General features: G+C 39.2%; 1 protein-coding gene across 7 annotated transcripts in view; it reads right to left on the reverse strand.

Annotated features, from left to right (window-relative positions):
- The window catches only part of RAPH1 (Ras association (RalGDS/AF-6) and pleckstrin homology domains 1), a 166,104-nt gene that overhangs the window by 45,862 nt on the left and 99,715 nt on the right, over positions 1–20,527 (reverse strand). For 4 of the 7 annotated variants that reach the window (XM_048870478.2, XM_075118090.1, XM_075118094.1 and 1 more), the window contains 2 exons: positions 16,998–17,078; positions 1,258–1,332 (listed from right to left, as the gene is read on the reverse strand). The exons of 1 other annotated variant lie outside the window; for it this stretch is intronic. In XM_048870478.2, coding sequence (XP_048726435.1) covers positions 1,258–1,332; positions 16,998–17,078 — 156 coding nt within the window. The remainder of the gene's footprint in view (positions 1–1,257; positions 1,333–16,997; positions 17,079–20,527) is intronic. 2 more of the 7 variants (XM_075118092.1, XM_075118091.1) reach the window with 2 other exon arrangements.

The raw sequence follows: 20,527 nt of genomic DNA on the forward strand, positions 1-20,527 counted from the left end.
CGTGGTGAGGCCCGCGACCCAGCACCCCGGCTGCAGTGCTGGAGCAGCCCTCAACCCAGCGCCCCGGCCGGAGCGGGACAAAGCCACGTGGTGTGGCCCCCTACCCAGCATCCCAGCCGGAACAGGGCTGAGCCACAGGGTGCAGCCTTGAACCCAGTGCTCTGGGGCAAGCCCCAGATCCTGCTCTCCAGCAGGAGCTTGCAGGCCAGCTTAAAACGGCCTGTGGACCATTGTTTGCCTATCCCTGTTCTAAAGTATAATTGGCAAATACAGCCTCAGCCTACCTATTTAGCAAATATGCCCTTGTTGCTTTACTATATCGGCATAATCTATATATAGTCCTTATCTTCAGTATTTGCCCCAGCTTCTCCCTAGGAGCACTTAAATTTTTTTTTTTTTTAAATAATCAACGAAATGGTACATAGAAGGTGGACAACAGTGAAGTCGGACTCCTGATAGAATGGATGTGCAAGTCTCTCTACAACACAAAACTACACAGTTTTCCGCATACCATCTGGTCATCACTGAATAGAATCAGAGTCCGTACCCTTCATCTCCTCTGGTATAACTACAGGGGGTACAGTAATTATGATTCCCAACATAACGAACAGTGCCAGGAAGCGGACAGCAATATATTAAAATGCGAGGCGTGCTCTTGGGGTGTTACTGACTCTTTTTCCATGCTACAGAAATAATTTAGGAGTTATCCATAACAGGCTTCTGAGTATCTTGTTTTACACTAGGGTGTTTTTTCCAGATTACACCAAGTAAGAGCACTCAAAATAGAAAATTTATCCTTTCTTTCAGTATGAAGACAAACTGTTGCTAGTAATTAATTCATTTGAAGAATGTTATTGTTTTCTGGCAGTATGAGAAAAAGCGTCCATGTGCTTCCCACAGCTTGATTTTTATACCTGTAAAGGGGAGGAGAACAGAAGAGCTTTCAGACTCCACAGACTTTTGACTCCACTTGACTTTTTTAGCCAAGGATGCTAAGATGAATATTACATGCTCTCCGAGAACTTGGAATCTTTGATGGATATTTGCAGTAACTTAACAGAGTATATTTAAAATGAGACAGCCTTTAAAAACAGCCTGACAAGAGGAAAAGTGACTCTAGTAAATGTAACAGGTTGGGGAGAAGGGGAGGGGAGTGAGTGAGGGAGGGGTGAGCATCAAACTTATAAACTCAGAAGTGGGAGCTGCATTCTATCAACAAGGAAAAAGTCACATGCAGGTGGAAAGAAGATGCATCACCTTGGTCAGCAAATGAGAAGGCTTTCCTGCAATGTTTCTCAGAAGAAGGGATGTTTCCCTGTCCAGATAGGAGTGCTTGTGCAGAAAGAAAGAAAGAGAGAGAGAAAGAAAATAAGTCAAAGGAAATCAGTGCAGTAATTTTATAGTGTGTTGATTATAGTAGACAAGCAGAGTTTAAGCAAACACTTAAAAACCTTCCGCACTTAACTTCCCCACGCAAACTCCTCCCATCCATAAAACTCTAACCATCTCTAGACAATGAATTTCAGAAACACTTGACAGAAAGCAAAGGTTTAATAAGCAGCTGTGCTAGTAAAAGACACCATCTTTCCTTTCACCTGTTTTTCAATGGCATAACAATTATAAAATACACTTAAAGAAAATTTTTTCTTACCTGTTACTGATTTCTTTTCTACAAGTTACTGCCTAGGATTTTCAAATTACCTAAGTGACTTAGGAGCATGAGTAAAGGGACTTACATTACTAAGTCACTTAGACACTTTTAAAAATCCTACCCACATCATGCAAATCCTATACAACTGGGCTTGCTGCTTCTGCTGTGCAGAGATGAAGACAGCATAGAACTGTCAGTCATGGAACCAGGACATGCTGGTCAAGCTTTGTACCCTGGCTCGTTTTCCCAAGAAGAGGACTTCCAAAACTGCAGAAAAAAACCTTACCATAATGAGAGTAACTGATAATCCTGAACTATGGCCAACAAATTAAACTTTCCATGTACTGATATTCTCTCTCTCTCTCAATACAGTCCCCAGAAGGATGGGTCAGATTGCCAAATATCTTACAAGTGAGAAATTCACATATAAACCAAGTTTTCTCTCTCCTACAAGAGTTTGTCTGACAACCATCCACATTTGGGAAGTGACCAAGGGTTAACATTTCCCAGATGAGAGAGCAGATCAAAGACAAAATATGACTCCCTCCTGAACATCTTATGCCAGTAAGACAAAAGTAACGTGAAGTGTAAGATCTGAAGTCCTTTTCTTCAGGTTTTAGAGCTGTTAAAGCATGGCTTTCCTTCTTGGGCAGCTATTCCACCAGTAAATTTGACAGAAGCCAAATTCTGCCTGAGGTGGGAGTCTTTGTTCCATGGGTGTTAAATGGCCAAGAATTTAAATTATACATAAACTGTATCAGCCACACGGGAAGGATATTTTCTTGAGAACTGACTTGACGACCTTCTCTCAAGTCATTCCTGAGAGGTTACTACAATATGACATTATTGCTCTGGAATAACATGTACAGAGAATAAAGATCTGGAAATAGAGGATTCAGTGTTTCTCTTTGGCGAGATGTCAGTTACTAATCCTAGGGTAAGTAAGGGTAAGAAAGAAATCCCCCTTTGAGCGTTTCATTGGGAAAATGAGAGCTGTTTTAAAACATGTTAGCTAATTCATTAGCATATTTTCAACCACCACCAAGGATACGCCCTAATGCTTAAAAACACACTAGTCATGAACAACCAAGTCCTTGTGTAGACCAGGATTTAAACATGTGTTAGCTAACAAATTCTAATATATTTGAAAAATGGAGTGTAGATACAGTACTGTGTAACTTAACCCACGCTAAGTTGGTCAAAGTAAAGTCTAGACTCACTTCAAGCTTTAATTCAGCCTGTCACATGTTAAGTTACAAAGTGGCTGTCTAAACCAGACTTTTCAAACACATTAGTTAGTACGTGTTAGCTAGCACATCCTACGGATCACACCTTCTATGACCATGGCCACCTAATAACTTTTTCAATATCATGGCCTTTACCCATGAGATGCTAAGTGATGTTTAAGAAGTGATAACATTTTAAAAACAACTAATTTTTTCAGTCTAGACAAGCCTGATTGTGGATACTGTATCCTTGTCAAGGAACACAATGCTTTGTTTAAAATGAAAGTATGAGTAAAGAAGAAGTTACTCACCTTGTGCAGCAATGATGTTTCTTCGAGATGTGTCCCTCTAGAGGTGCTTCATTGTGTGGGTGCTCCACTGTAGGTGTGCTTGCATCCGTGCACTGCTGATTGGAGACCTTTGATCGCAGTATCCAGTAGACCAGCACATGTGCTGTTTTTCCTCGTGCTGCACCACGAGGCTAGCCAGCGTGCATGAGCTACCCCCATCAGTTCCTTCTCTACCACAGACTCATTGACAAGAACTCCGAAGTAGAGGGGAGGAGGTACATTGCGGAGCACCCACAGAGACGCACATCAAAAAGAATCAACGTTATTGCACAAGGTGAGTAACTTATTCTACGAGTAGCGTCCCTATAGATGACTCCTGAGCAGTATCTCTTCTGGAGGTCTGTGACTTTTGAGTTGGGTCAGTTACAGATGACAGTACTGTGGAGACGAAGATAGCATTAGAGGCGGAGTCCCCCATGATCGCATAATTTTCTGCGAAGGTGTGAACTGATGCCCAGGTCCCCGCTGTACAGATTTCTGAGATAGGGACATTCTTGAAGAAGGTGATGTATGAGAAGATCAATCTTGTGGAGTGTGTACGAATAGTATTTGGAAGGCTCATATTGCAAACTTGGTAGCAGTGTCTGATGAAGTTCGAGATCCACTTGGAGAGTCCTTGGGCTGATATTGCTGAACCCTTGGATCTTTCCTCAAAGTCACCTAGAGGATTTTCCTGAAAATCTTCATCCTGTCCAAGTAGGCGGCTAGGGCTCTCCTGACATCTAGAGCATGTAATATAGCCTCTTTGTTGTCATGGTGAGGCTTGGGTAGAAGGTGAAGATTGGTTCCTGTGAATAATTGGTTCATGTGAAACGGGGAGGTTACTTTAGAAATGAATTTTGGATGTGGCCTAAGCGTAACCTTGGCCTGAAAGAATACCATGTGGGGGGATGTGCCATCAGAGCTGCTATTTCTCCTGGCTGAGGTAATCGCGATCAGGCAGGCTGTTTTCACTGAGAGGTATGTAAGCAAACAGGTGGCCAGGGGTTCGAAGGGAGGCCTGGTCAATCCTTTCAGTACCAGGTTTAAGTCCCATGTCCAATTAGGAAGTTGAGGTTGCGGGAAGAGGTTTACTATGCCCTTGAGGAACCTTTTGGTGGTCGGGTGTGACAGCACTGAGTATCCCTCTACTGGTTGGTGGAAGGCTGTTATAGCTGCTAGGTGAACTCAGAGAGCTTAGAGATAGACTATGCACTGGCCCAAAAAGGGACTAAGATATGTGGAAGAGTCACGGATGTCAGGGAGATTTGTTGGGAAGTACACCAAATTCGAAACCTGCACCATTTTTGCAGGTAGGTACGTCGTGTCAAGGACTTTCTGCTGCGCAGTAATACCTCATATACTTCCTTTGAACAGGAGTTGTCTAGATGTTCGAACCAAGAAGGAAACATTCCATGAGGCGGAGAACCCCCACGCTGGCATGTAGGGTATGTCCTCTGAACTGGGAGAGGAGGTACGGAGTGTGACAGGTAAGGGTACTAAGTCTGTCTCGGCCAAGTAGGAGTGATCAGAATGACGTGAGCTCCGTCTTTTTATTTTCAGCAAGACCTTCGATAGTAGGGGAAAAGGAGGAAAGACATAAAGAAGGTCTCCATCTCAGCAGAGAAGGAGAGCATTGTCTAGGGAGCAGTAGCGTGGACATATTTTGTTCAGGTAAGTGGTGAACAAGTCTGTGGTCAGTGGCAGCTGAATAGATTGTGAAGTTCTACTGGGTCTAGCTCCCACTCATGGTTGTGTGGGAATTTTCAACAGACTGTCCGCTATTGAGTTTTGTGTGCCTGGGAGGTAGGCCGCTGACAGTGTAACACCACTTCCAAGGTGACCTGGCTCCCCCTTGTCGATTGTCTGTTAGGACTCTCTTGTGTAATACTTTGATCAGTAGGAGGAAATAGGTGCCAGTCTTCCTGACTGCCTTTAGCTCGAGGTGGTTGATGTGAAGGGATATCTCCATGGGTGACCATTTGTCTTGTGTTGCAATGCCAGTTAGATGCGCACCCCACCCTATGAGCAATACATCAGTGGTAAGACGTTTGAGAGGCATGGTGTCGATATGCAGCCCAAGGATCCCAGTATGGACACTGGCGTGGTGATAGCACAGAGGTCAGTGGTGGTGCCCAGGGGTGGCTGTACCGAGGTGGTGGTGGTGGGGCTATCTGAGGGTATGCTCGAGGACCCTGTTCATACTGGACACTGTAAGGAGCCTGGAAGGAGTACTGTGATTCTACAGCCTCAGGTTTGTTATCTGAGCCTTCACTAGAGAGTGGGAGGGGCATGACAGGGCAGCAGGGAAGACTCCCATTCTGTTCGAAGACTTGGTGCAGAAGTCCCGGCACCAAGGAGACTCCGGTATGTGTGATACATGAAGGTCCCTGGAGCATCTGAATTCCAGCAGTGCTGACTGACTTGATGCTGCTGGCGGTACCATGGAAGATGAAGATCTTGTCCATACCGGATGCTATGGTGCCAAATGAGGTGTCGATGATAGTCCCGATGTTAAATTGCACACCGGTAATACCTTCTTAGAGGAGTGCTTACTCCTGTCCTTGTCCCTCAGTGCCATTGACTTGGTGCCCGTGCCCATCGGGTCTGTAGGCTTGTCAAAGATACCTGCCTCTGAGGACTTCTGTGAGCCATGGGTACCAGACAGAGGGTCTCGGTGCCGGCAGTACCGAGGATACCAAGAATACCAGAGTGTTTGTGGCTCTCTTAGGGCTCACTGTGGGGATTTTCTGCTCTTTTTTGATGATTTGTGAAACGAATCAGTGACTTGTTTCTTCGCCCCACAGCCTTTATATGTTGAGGGCTCTGGGGAAGACTCATATCTTCCAGGTAACTCATGGTGCGGGTCCAGAGAGGGTGGGAAAGCCACCTGCACGAAGATAATTTTCTGTCTGAGCTCTCTATCCTTATGAGACTGGGGCCTCAAAGATCACACTTTTATTGAATGTGACCTTCCCTGAGGCAGCGAATGCACTGGGCATGCTTGTCTGCAACAAGAATCGCCTCTTTGCAAGAGAGGCACTTCTTGAAGCTTGGTAAGCTGGGCAGACCACACTGAGGGAAGGGTCCGCAACAAGGAAAAAAGTTTTTTTTGTTTTTTTTTAAAGGGGGGAAAAAAAGAAAAAGAAAAAACTACAGCTAGAACTACAACTAAGAACTAGGAGGCGAGCGAACTACAGAAATACAAATCAAAAGTAATGGTCCTAATGGACCGGGAGCAGTTCCGTCTCTAGTCAGGGGTGGTTGAGAAGGAACTGAGGGGGAACTAGCCCACATGCGCTGACTAGCCTCTTGGCGCAAAATAAGGAGAGACCGCACATGTGTGGGCCTAACGGACATTACTACCAAAGTTCTCCAATCAGCAGCGCAGGGACACAACCACAACTACAGAGTACCCCCCACAGGGACACTACTTGCAGAACAAGTGAAGCTTAACTCTAAGGATGTTGTAAAATGTAAATAAAGACTTGCCTGCAAAGTTTCCTGCCCTTCCTAGGAACTTCTGCTCAGCAAGAATAGAATGTATCATACTGTCTTATCAAGAGACTTTACTGAATTCTTTGGTGAATAAATGGGGGAAATACTTCCTATTCAGCTTGGCTAGGTCAGGATGGAGCTCAAGGGTGTCTATAACATTTCTCAACATAGGGTCAAAGAATTCTGTTTGAATAAGCTCCTCACTATTGTCCTTGTTGGATTTAATGGATTCCAGCTCGCCCTTTCTTTTGCGATGCACTCTCATTGCTAGAGAGAATGCTTTTCTAGGGCTGTTTACCCTTAGCCTTCTTGGATATCAACGACACAGACAGGTGGGAGTTGGGACCTCACTCTCCCCCCCAGGAGGTAGCGCTGTTTCTTGGAAGGAATTTTTGACACAAGGCTGTTAACAGCACCTTGCAGGAGACATCTCTTGTCTGCCCTTCTTCCCCACACTGGCCATTTCGCCTGCTGTGTGTATATTGGAGTGGGGGTCGGGAACACATGCTCACAGTAAGGCAAAAAGAAGCCCAAATGTCTCAGGCCACAGAGAAACAAGAAAAGAAAGTTTAGCAGAAAAGGGTACCACTGGAGTTGTGTGTGTTTGTTTAGCTGAAAATAGAGCAAGAGGCCTGCAGTAACAGGAGCTTGCTCTGGAGCACAATGGTTGAGCTGTGGGAAATTGTAGCCAGGGTCTATGGCTCAAGGGGTTCCTCGCCTCCATTACGGATTAATTTTGGGGAGGATTGCCAGACGGACATTCTTATAAGAGAAAAGAAGAATATTTTGCTGGTTATATGAGTGTTCTCAACTATTAATTTCAGTGAGAGTTGAGGGAGCTCAATATCTTGCAAGATTGAGCCCTAGCAGCACAATTATTCTGTTAGCAATCATAGCAGGTATCATCCAGCATAAGTACAGTAGAATCTTTCACAGAGAAGGGGAATTCTGTTCTGTCCAGAAAAGTAGACGTATCCTATACACACACACACCTTAAAAATCAGTGCTGGTACACGGAAGTGTAAATTTGCTCAGGGGGCATTCTCCCTGCTAAGGTAGCATGTGTGTTTAAAATAAGTTTATTTTATGGCTGGAACTCCAAATGGACATCCTCCAGCGAACCTGGCCACATCATAATCAACACATGCTATCTGGCCTGCGCTGGTCCTCTACAGCCACCCACTTTATCTCAAGGGGGCGTTGCAGTCTCTGTACTGCTGCAATCTTCTTCCGAACAGTAGGTTTTTCATCTCAGGGGAAATAAACTGGCCTAATCCCTAGATAAATTTGGCCCTTTTCACTCGTTTGTTCAACCACAAGGAATAGGGAGCCTTGGATAAAGGATGATAGTTTAATGGTTCATTTAGTTGTCCGCATTAGGTATAAGCCCAGTTCCCAAAGAGGGATAGAAATTTGCAACCCTTTGAACCAATGGTTAGTGGGTTAACAAGCTGGCATCATTAAAAACAGGCTTTTACAAAACAAAAGCATTTCCATCATATATGTGCATAAGAACTGTTTTTACTACAGGATTGCTTGTGAGGGGCTGGACCTAGGTATTTTTGTCTATAGTATCTGTTCAAGAAAAAGCCAAATGAAGAACTAAGTGGATTTTGTTCCCATTGCTTTCCTGATCTGCAGCAAAAATTAAAATACAGACATTCCTTGAAAAGGAGGTACCTAGAAAGCAGTAATAATGAATTTGATTGGACTGATTCTGGCAATCAAAGTCTGAGCTAGCAAATCTATGGCACTTAAACTGCCAATATGAATTTGAGCTGCAATGACATGCCAAAGGGCAAGAAGGGTATAGTCCTTCTTTGAAAATCTATGGTGACCCTAGTTCTGGAATACTATATTTACTTTTGGGCACCTCAAATTCAAAAACATGTAGGGAAGTTAGAGGGTGTATGGATAAGAGCAACAAAAGTGATTAAACCAGTTGGAAAGATCGATTTATGAGATTTAAAAGAATACATTATAGCTTGGCAAAGCAACAACTATGTGTGACTATAACATTCTTCAAATACTTGAAATGAATAAATACCAGAGAGAGAGGAATAATTTAGGGTGGTCCATTGGAGTATTAGGCACGAGAAAATAACTAAGAAAAGGATTAGTTACAAGGTTATTTTTGTTCCATTTTATGGGGCAAACTTAGTCTGCACTTTAAAACCACTTAAAATCTATCTAATACAGAAAACCATTTAATTCAACTATCAATCTCAAAACTTTTGAGATTGATATTTGTTAAGTTATGGAATAACCTTCCAGAAGCAGTAATGGAAACCTCATTGCTTGAAACATTTCAAGACTGACTGGATACAAAGCAATAAAAATTTACTATAGCAACAATTCTGCATTGGCCCCCAGGGATGGACCAGTTGACTCATTATCAAATTTTTCCTCTCTAAATTCTATGAGTCTATGCTACAAAAATGCAGGTCAATATTTTGACCTTACAAACCCTTGACACATATTATCCTTTTAAGTATAATCCTAAATGAATGTACATTTTCCTAGGTACAATTTACATCTAGAAATACCATTGACATAAAATTCAGAAACCTAGACAGGAGTTATGGCATACACATAAAATTTGCATTAAAATTTGCTACTTCAAAAGGGGTGAGTAAAATCTTTTCATGGTAACTCTTCCGTATTTCCAAATCTTTAATACATTTAATACATCTGGATTATCAGATATTTCTGTCCTTTGCCAAACCAACTTTAACTTAATACGTTAGAACAAGTAGAAGGCAGCCAGTGGAAGTAAATTCTACCTGACTGCTTTTAGAGTCTAAAAATTATATTTAGACAAAATAGTAAAAAAGACACAATATAGTATTCCTTAATGTAACCATATTTAGTGTTTGCCAGGTGGCCAATAAAATCCTGTGTTCCACTACATTTTTTTCCTGCTGTGATAGCTGATTCATTGATTCATAGCATCGACGGCCAATCAGTTTCCCATAACTAAAAGACATTTTCCACTGTTTGTCGAATAAAAAAAGCACACTTCTTTCCCTTAAGGGTAAGGTCTGTAATACTGCAATCAGGTAGCATACCATTGGACACTAAAAATTAAAAAGGCTTGAAACAGTCTTTGAGATGATTAAGAAAAATGGTTAATTTAAAGACAACCCCCAACCTCCCTGCAACATTTATCCTCCCATTAAAATAAAGAACAGAGCACGGTTAGGAGAAAAGGGTCCTTCTAGCAGGGGAGTAAGGGAGCGAAAGTACTGCATTAGAAGACATTCCATTCTACTTTAGTTATGCCATTTGCACAGCTATCTCTAGAATACTCAAATAATTAATGTTTTCCAGTCAATACATACATGACTTATGCACATATATGTAATCAAGACCAAGTCAAGCAGAGTGTCCACAGAGTTTGCTAAATAGGTAAAATGATCAGATATTTCTAGCCCAGCTTCTTTCACAAAGTATTTATTCAAGCCAAAAATTGTACACACATTGTACACATGGCTAGAATCCCTCTACTTGATTTATTTATAGGGAAACATTCTGAAACACCATCTTTTCTTTAAAGACATCTGATCTTGACTTTACTTGGACTGAATTTTCTTAACCTCTCTTTCCCAAGTTCTTTTATAAAATAAAGCTATTAAATCCTACATGCAATGGAAAGAGTGGGAAAGTTCTTGAAGAACTTCATCCTGCTGATGCACTAGACGAAACTCATAAAATTAGCTATTTGCAAATATTCAAATACTCCATGTTTTCAAATATTCCATGCTTTCAGTGAAGCAGTTTTAGAGAGTCAGCGAACTCTTATGTCAACTACTATACACCATAAAGGTGTAAGTAGGTGAACTAGCTTCTGTGAACAATGTGGGAGATTACTGCATTATTTTTATAAAATGTGTGACTCAGTTTAGTTGTTCAGTCTTGTGCTGCTTGTTACCTGATCTCAACAGGTTAACTTCTTTTCAGAGACACCCACTGGGAGTGAGGAATGGGTGATCAATGCACCTGTGTGTGTGTCAATTTGCCATATCGGGGTTGGGTGAAAGGACTATCGAGACATATTGGCATGTGAATAAATCCACCTGGGCAATACAATAGATATGCTAAAGAGGTGGACAAATCAAAAAGACTGGTTCTACAAGTTAGCTGGCTGGCAACTAAGCAATGGGTCATCTGGTGGAGGACTTACATCGCCTGACAAGGTTAATCCAGAAGTCACCTAAGGAAGGGAACTGAAAGTTATAAGAGACAGGGTCATAACGCAGAGGTCATACAGATTCCATGATTTGGAAGCCATGTGCAGAAGAGAGGAAGGATCCTGGATACCTTAGACTCTGACCAAATCTCAAAGAACGTTCAAGAGCAGTGAGGAAATGAGGCAGGGAGTGGTTTTATTGTTTTTTCTGGTTCTGAGTATTTCTTGTGCTGTCTAAACTAATGAATGTTTGCTTTTGAAATCCCGTTGCAAAGTCTATTTGCTTCAACTATCCAATGTCCTTGAAGAGGTGAACTGAAAACCTGAGTGGGCACAAGGTGGGAGGTCTTGGTAAGGGGTATGCTTAAGCTACTGAAGAGTCTGGAGGTGCCAGCACCAGTTTCAGGGCCTGGGCGGTTGGACTGCAGGGTCTCCGAAGGGGTGCTAGGCAAAGGATCTGTATCCTGAGCGTATGCCTAAACACCCAGAGCCAGAGGCAGTGCTTGGACTATGCTCAGACTCAAGAGGATTAAGAGTACAGGGGTCCAGTGTGGTAGAATCCAAACAGCAACTTAGTGAGTATCCTGCTGGGGGAGCTTGATGAGGGCTGTGACTGCTTTCTGCAAGGATCTCACTGCAGGATTTCTTCACAAAAAGTTTCCAGGTGTGGTCTCATCACAATTAGTGTAAGCAGTCCAATGTAGCTTGTTTTGGTCATCACAGAAAAGGCAAAAACATTTAGCGTAGAATGAAGGAAAGAAGACTGATTTTACTAGTCAGCATTATATATTCTTGTAGCTGATCTTCTTACCAAAAGCACTCTCTTTTCAGGGACCATGTTCACAACACACACAAAAGGAACTCACTATGTTTGAGTGGTTTTGCACAGTAAAGAATAAATTGTCAAACTATTTTTAAATACTTTCCTTTTTTAAAATTTATTTTAAAAGGCCAGAGATAGATGCAAAGGGAAATATATGGTGAGAAGAAAACAAAGGGTGAAATTACAAACAGAAAATGTACAAAATGAATATATATATATATATATAAAAATAATGTATCTGAACAGGCAATTCAAGCTACATTAAGTTTTTTGTTAATAATAGTATTTCAATTTTTTCAAGTTGTAACTTTACAAGTTGCACTTAGATATCATAAAATGAACACTGTATCAAAAATTATTCAAATCAAAACCAAGATTCTCTGACCAAATAGTCTCATCCGATAAAAGATTTATAAAAACCTAATCCATATCCTTCACAACAACCCTTAAAATTACAAAACTGAAAAACATTGCAAGCTATCACATGCATAATAATCCTTGAACTGCAAATCTAATCCAAAGAACTGAAAATCAAACAAATACAGAAATAGGGGATACCTCTTTAACTCTACCAAAATTAAACTTTAATCTCAAACACAAGCAGAAAAAAAAAAAGATTTAAGCACGCAAATGTGTTAACACAACACATTCTATGAATTACCACAGGTTTTATGTAATATGTGTATGTTATGTTGTGATGACAAAAGCTAAATTTGAATAAAATGGACATTAAGTTCCTTTTAATTTCAATAAATATTTTTAAAATGTATATTACTTTTCACATCTAGTTCATTCAATAAAAACAGCTTGTCTTGATGTTCATAAAAACATGGCATATGTATTTTGTTCCAAATTACTTTTAGGACTTCAAAAGATTTCCTGCATTCCTTCCTTCCTTGAAAGGAAGGGACACATCCATTATCTTCAAGCCTAAATACCAAGAGAGGTTCATGGACCAGCTGTTATGTATAGCATTTAATAATATTTTCAAAGAGCCCTCCACACAAACACTGGACGTTTATGCTATTCTAAGAAGAGATTTCAATGCTACAAGTCTATTTGCTCCTGTTCACAAATACTGCAAACATTTATAACTATAGAGCAGTATGACCAAGCACGTTTTCAAGCATTTAGAGTATCAACTTCTATACAAAACACTTCCACCCTACTGTTTACATGTACTTGACAGCTAAATAAGATAAAAGGTCATATGTACCATTTCAGTCAATGTTTTCTTGTAAGAATGTAATTAAAACTAATGTACATGTCAAGTGACATTATTAGCTGTACCACAAATCTTTTGCCTGCGTACTGGTATTGACAATTTCTCCTTCCACGGTAGCGAAATACTCAGTTACAATTTGGTAGTCTTAACCTATTTGAAAGAAAGGAATGGAGTTGGTCTGCTTCACATTTTTTCTTTGCTATAAACAAAGAACAGCTCAGACTGAGACTGCAAATATTTATATTAATCTCAATTTATAAACAAAAAAAAAGACACTCCCATCTGTCTCAAACGGATATTTATGAATCATCTAAGACTTTTGAAGATTCTAGTAAGAGCTTTAGCTTTCCCAAAAATAAACATGAGACACAAAATTGTAAGAAAGTCTTTGTTGGACAAGATAAAACAGATGGACTCAGAGGACTCGCACATAGCATGATGATGATCACTGGAAAGTGCTGTGTTGAAGTGTATTGAACTACAGCAGAAAATCTTTTGAATATCCCAAACCAAACAGTTTCCCCTCCCCTTTCACAAAGAATTGCAGTTTCCTTTTTAATAAACTCAATGGACTGTTTTTAATTCCTGAGGTTGGTAGTGCTCAAGAGAGGAACAAACTTCAAGTCAAAAAAAAAAAGAGAAAGGCTGCATGAAATTCCAACACGCACTGAAGTGTTTCACACAGTAATGGAATGGATTACTTCTTCCCAGTCACATGTCTAAAACGTGCATCCTGGGTTGCAAATTTATACATATAGACAAAAATCTGTCCATCAACCTGTTTATTTACAAACTGAATTCTTTAGGAAAAAACTGCTTTTAAAATATGCACATAAAATATAGCATCTTGCGAGAATATGATGCTCAGAGTTACTACACAACATGCCATACACTTAAGATTGGCAGAATTATTTTTTTTTAATAATTTCAATAGATATCGATATTTATTTTTAAGCATTTTTTTTCTATTTTTATCTATTTAAACTTTCACAGCTGTGCAAAATTATGGCTTTTAAGCTTTTTATCCCAATTTTTATCTATTTAAATTTTCAGAATTGCGGGAAACCACTGGGAAAAAAAAATCAGACAATGGGGGGCATGGGAGGTCTCACAATTATTTAATGACCGTAGGCATTGAGATTCAGAAAGTTATAGCTTTATAACCGTTAAATCACAAATTGCCAACATCACCTGTCCAAAAAGTAAATATCCTTAAAATCAAACACTAGAATTGTCAAGCACCATTTTTCTTACTTTGCCCATAAGTAAATTTCAATGATCATCAATGGAAATACTTTTTCATTGAAATTGACATTTACCGACAAAAAACAAATCCTTCCAAGCCTACGTACACACTACTATTAGACATGAAAACCCAGTTAACTAGGGCTTAAGTGCATTGCCCAACCTTACTGAATGCAAATGAGTTGCTTATTTCACATCAGTTCCTTTATCTAAGGAGGTTGCTCCTTTGAAGTTAGAAACTTGAAGGATACTATATGGAGCAATCTCTCCATTCAGAAAAAGGTGGAATATACCTAGAAAAACTTATGTTAAATTATGATCCTTAAGTACATCTGATATATCTAATTATGTATTATTTGACAGATTTATAGCCTTTACATTATCCAAATATTAAAATACTATACTACTGTAAACAGATAAGTTTACATATTCTTTATACTGTCACTATAGACATTACGTAAATATTAACAGTTTGATGCAAATTTCACAATTATTCCCCCCCAAAAATCTTCTGACATTGCTTAAGAACTTACTCTTTAACTTGCTATTCTTAGCTTTCTGTTACAGAGTAGATTTAATCTATATCTAATGCCTGTTCGAAGTTTCACAGACAATATCCTTTTAAGGCTCTCTTTATGGAATGATTCACCCCAGTACATGGAAAATGTGTGGATCTCAGTAACAGCAGAACATCTTGCTACATTTCTTATGAAGTCATCTACATTGTAAATGGATGAGGTCCCCACTAAACTTTTTCCTTTAAAATTCAGTCAGTGCTACTTCATTCAAGTCTACAGAAATATACTGCAATGACAACATAAAACTATTGAAATTTACAAAGCAATTTTTTCAAATACACTATAAAAAATCATAAAAGATGTTTAAGGCTACACTCTGCCCAGCCATTCCGTAATCTTACTGCACTTGGTCCGTTTGCTCTTGGTCCATTACTTAGACAGATGGAAAACAACAGCACATCACAGCAAAAGACATTTACCAATGACAAAGATCACAAATATTGTAGACAAAAAAAACCTAATCACAAATTTTGCATGAACAAACAGTAACAGTAAAGCCATTAATCAGATGTTTAAAAAATAAGAACTAAGTCAATATACAGATGTAAGAAAGAATGACCAGCAAGAACAACAACAAAAACCAAATAACTAACACAGAAAAGTTCCTACTTAGTGTTGCAAGGAGAAAACCCATACAGGTTTTTCTGTATATTTTCATTCACAGAGTACAGGTTTCAGAGTAACAGCCGTGTTAGTCTGTATTCGCAAAAAGAAAAGGAGTACTTGTGGCACCTTAGAGACTAACCAATTTATTTGAGCATAAGCTTTCGTGAGCTACAGCTCACTTCATCGGATGCATCTGATGAAGTAAGCTGTAGCTCACGAAAGCTTATGCTCAAATAAATTGGTTAGTCTCTAAGGTGCCACAAGTACTCCTTTTCTATTCACAGAGTAATTATTCTATACATATGGAAAATAATAAAACAGGAGTATTGTATGCCATTATCCAGTTGACTGATTAATTCCTTTTATATAGAAATTCATCTATTACTAGGATATCTACATTTGCTGTGCTCTTGTCTAACTTATCTTCTACAATGACTTTACTAAAAGGAAGAATCCTGAAAAACATCCATGTAAAACACTGGGTTATGAATAAATGGTTTTTCACCAGAAGTTTTTCCAAAGACTAACATGACTGATCAGGTTTCGGATTTTGGGTTTTTTTAACTTTACTTTTATGACTAAAGCAGAAAACCTATGTATTGAATCTAAATAATATTCTATTTTCATGAGACTCTCTTGGTTTATCAAGCCCTATTAAAATATATTATGAATACTAAACCGTTTGCCTAATTTAGCCAGCTGAGGGCATTGTTGTGCAACTTATGCTTTACAAATTCATTGTAAGAACTAGAAAGATGTTTTACAATTCCATTTTTAAATTATATCTATTCTCGGTGACAAAAATTTAGAAAGGGGATGTGACCAGAAACAGTGACATCTGATAAGAAAAACCCACATTTTGACACTCTTGAAAATTCCATGTAAAGGTCACTGTACTGTAATTTCAAATTGTAATAGTATTTCCTAGTCTTCAAACTCTAGTTTTTAAGATTCAAAATTACATCGTACTTTTGAAGAAAAATAAGTCTAATTTGAAAGACTAAAAAATGTAAATAAGTTTAAATACATTAAATTCTGTAGACAAAAGACTTGCCTACCAAATTGAGTTTTTATACTTTTATTCTAGTGTTATAAATAAATACTGAAGATTTTAGACCTGGTTCTGCCACTAGCCTGCTGGGTGACCTTGGGCAAGTCACTTCACCTCCACAACCTTAGCATCCCCACCTGTAAAACCAGAACAATGCCATTGACCTCCTTTGTAAAGCTCTTTGAGATCTATGGATGGAAAGCACTGGATAAAAGTGAGGTGGTATAATAAATCATAGAACGCACCTAGTGGAGAAATCTCCTATTGCACCCTTCCCTTGGAAGGGCTGAAGCTTTGCTATCAGCAATCAGGCTTAACACGCTGTTTTAATTAGAGTGTAAATAGCTTACTCAAACTAGTACATTTGGGAAGTAATTGCTAGAGGATAGGGAAAGATCAACTGTAAGGAAGTCTGCAAAAAGCTACAGGTTATGATACAGGCTCACTACAGTCTCCATTGCTGAGGTGTTAATGGCTAAGGCTCAAATCACTGATGCAGTTTCTAATTACAAGGGACACTGGTATAGCCACAGGCACACAAAAAGGAGAGACACAGACAGACACGTCATAACTTACAGGCGTCAGCTCAGCCTCTTCTTCTGTGAAGTCAATGTGACGCTTGGACTGCCTGATGGGATGTCCCACAGAAACATTATGCTGTGAAAATGAAGGAATTGGGGAGGAGGAGTAGTGGGAAAATGAAAGAAAAAGAAAGAAGAGGAAAAGGCACCGTTTATTATCATGCAGGAAGAGTGGGAATGAGCAGTGATGTGAACCAGTAAAAGAAAGAGAAGTGAAAACAAACATATCAAGAAACATGCAACATCCCTGTTCCCACCCTGTTTTGCAACAGCCATCAATACTTTTTAGGGATAAGAATATATTCTTATTTTCCCCTTCCACCTACAAAAAAAATACACAATTTGTTTGTGTATTACATTCTAGGCTATTTTCTTTCCTAGTAACCAATTTCTGATGAGTATATTTGTTTATTTTCATGTAATATGTTAACTTTACCCATTTTTCAGCTACACTGAAACTGATTAAGAAGAAACCAGACTCAGATAATACACAGTAGTAAATAGCTATGGGTTTGTGAACTAAGATGTATTCTCTCCTTTGCACCTTTCGTCATACCTCCCCCCAAATATTCTAACCCCAAACACAGAAAATAATGCCACTTATAGCAGTACATTTCCCCCCTTTAACTAACTACAAATCTAAACCTAACACCACGTTAAACTAAAATGGAAGGCTGTTTTTGTTTTATTCATAACCAGTCACATCCAATCCTTATCCAACTCGGTAAAAATTAACCAATATCACATGCAAGAATGACTCAGCAGCAACTCAAGAATAAATGATAGCCTCCAATTGTCAACTGTCCCTTCAGTAAGTCTCACTCCACAGTGTCAAGCTCCTCTATAACCCACAAAAAGCCCCAGTTTGCATTTCTGTAAGTTGTAACAGTATTTGATTTATTAAAGAAAACTACAGAAATTCCTTTCACATTTTACAACTCCATTGAATGCTGCTGTGTTCCTAATTTTGGTCAGCTGTTCCAAATGTGTTTTTGGGCCAAGTATGGCCAAACAAGTAATCTTGCTAATTTTACACAGATGTTGTATCTCTCATCCCCTCTCTTCTCCAATATGAATCCCTGCACTTTAACATTTAATTATCTCAGTATCAGGAGGACAAGAAACTGGTTTACAAAACAGAAAAATATTCTGTGATCATATATTATTTATAAGCTCCCATACTAATTCATCACAGCTTTTAGGGAGAGATTTTCATTGGGAGTTGGGTGCTTCCGAGAGAAAACTTCTGAACACTGCAGCATAACACTACATCACAAACCCATTTTTCTGTTTCTCAGTTCAGATTCAGTTCCTTGGCACAAACCTGTCTCCTCTTAAGTATGAGTTGTGCAGATTTTCTTACGAAGTTATTAATTTAGAGGTTTTAACAGGGTTCTATGAATATTTGAATTCTTGTTCAATTATTTTCTTATGGCTTGTCTACACAGTAAGGTACCACTGTTTCTCACACGTTCTTGTCAACTGCTGGAAATGGCCCACCTTGATTATCACTACAAAAGGTTTCTCCCCCCACCCCGTTCTCCTGCTGGTTATAGCTCACCTTACCTGATCACTCTTGTTACAGTGTGTATGGTAACACCCATTGTTTCATATTCTCTGTGTATATAAATCTCCCCATTGTATTTTCCACTGCATGCATCCGATGAAGTGAGCTGTAGCTCACGAAAGCTTATGCTCAAATAAATTTGTTAGTCTCTAAGATGCCAGAAGTACTCCTTTTCTTTTTACACTACAGGAAAGTGATTTCTAAGTGCACTAACATGTTGTGCATTAATTGGTCCATTCAGATCTCGCTTGTGGGCACTAAAAGTTTTCTAGTACTCTTTAATGTAATGCTGTTTGAAACAGTATCAATTAATGCGCAACAAAAAGTACATCCCCAGAGTGCACATCACTCCACCATGTACACATGCCCTTAGTTTGTCCGTATTAATGGTACAGTATATATTATGCATCTGTACCTATTGAATGTGCGTGTGTGTGTGTGTGGGGGAATACAAGGGGGAGAGGTGGAGGTGGAAAGGGCTATTTATATTTTCCTACTGGAGTGCACAGTTCCATACTGGTCTTCTTCATTAATGGACATTTGAGGAAGGGGAAAGGGAAACTGATTTGTCTCATGGGGACATGTGAAGGAGTGAAGTGTTGAAAGACTTAGAAAGATCACTTTACTGGGGACAGCTGTGGTATCAACAGTAAACTCTGATTAGTCTATTGTTATCAGCAGCTCTAATCAGAAAAAGCACATGGATGCATGGACCAAGGCCCAAACACTTCAAGGAGGTTCTAGTTCACCTGACTGCTATTGGAAAGTGTTCATACCCCTTCCATAGATCAGGAGACAGGCCATCATTTGACCAGCTCAGTGAAGGTTGGAGTCTTGAGTTAAGCCTCTTCTTCCTAGAAGGATACAGCGTTGGCCATTGGAACTTCTCAGATCCTATTTAAATTTTGGGAGGAGTACAGTGCTGAGGGTTATGTAACTATCTGGGTAGACAGACATCTTCATACCAATATGAGTAATCTGCAAGGGGCTATTGGTAAGGCTTCTTAAGAAATAGATTCAGATAATAACTGGTCATAGTGGAAAATTTTAGGTTTTTTTCCTATCATACACACAGTTTTCTCTTCTGTTTTAGTGGAATGAGTTCATCTTCTATTTTCAAGCCACTTAAGTTTCTGATAGAAAGTGCAGTACTTAGCCAGTACTTTTAAGAATGAATATATTTTTATCTCCCTCTCTCCTACTGCTCCTTGTGTTTGCTTTTTATAGCTTTAAGAAAAGTTAAGGTGGAAAGGAAACAGTCTACCATGTTTGCCTTCAAAACATATTACTTTAAACTCACAGAGGGATCGGGGAGACAACACATAGCCCTAAAACTGAATGCAATGAATATATGGCTGTAGTAGCAACACCATACATTTTAAAAATTTCTATTCTACTAGTCAAACAACAAATTCCTTCATTACTGTCAATTTAACCAGCCAGTTGTGACAGACAAGACATTCGTTTTTAATTTTAATTTAAACATTAGCACAGAACATCCTAAAACTATGATTAGGGAATTGGTTCAGTTCTGTCTCAGAGGGAAGAATGTCACTTATTGAATGGTCAAGAACAGTTCTCTACATCAAGTAGGTTTTCCATGGCGGTTTCCAGTCTAAACACTGACCCAATCTAAGCTTTCCTAGCTTGTGTGATCTGAAGACATACCATAAAGTGTCATGGCTGCAGGCATGGAAACGCAGTAACAATAACATGTTGATTTTAAATAACTTTAACACTATAACAGGTTATAACTATAACAGGTTACATATTAACCAAGAAAACTATATTAACTGAAATGTCAGGATATTTCAGCAATTAACTACAAAACTATTCATTAAATGGCTGGAAGTGAGAAAGTGCATGTAGGCTTCCAGCACTGTGCACCAAAGAAGTTGATACTATTTCCACAAATGTTTGCAACGAAGTAATAAGTTAACTAAACAAATGATAAAATT

Source organism: Caretta caretta, chromosome 11, assembly GCF_965140235.1.
Source record: "Caretta caretta isolate rCarCar2 chromosome 11, rCarCar1.hap1, whole genome shotgun sequence".
NCBI lineage: Eukaryota > Metazoa > Chordata > Testudines > Cheloniidae > Caretta > Caretta caretta.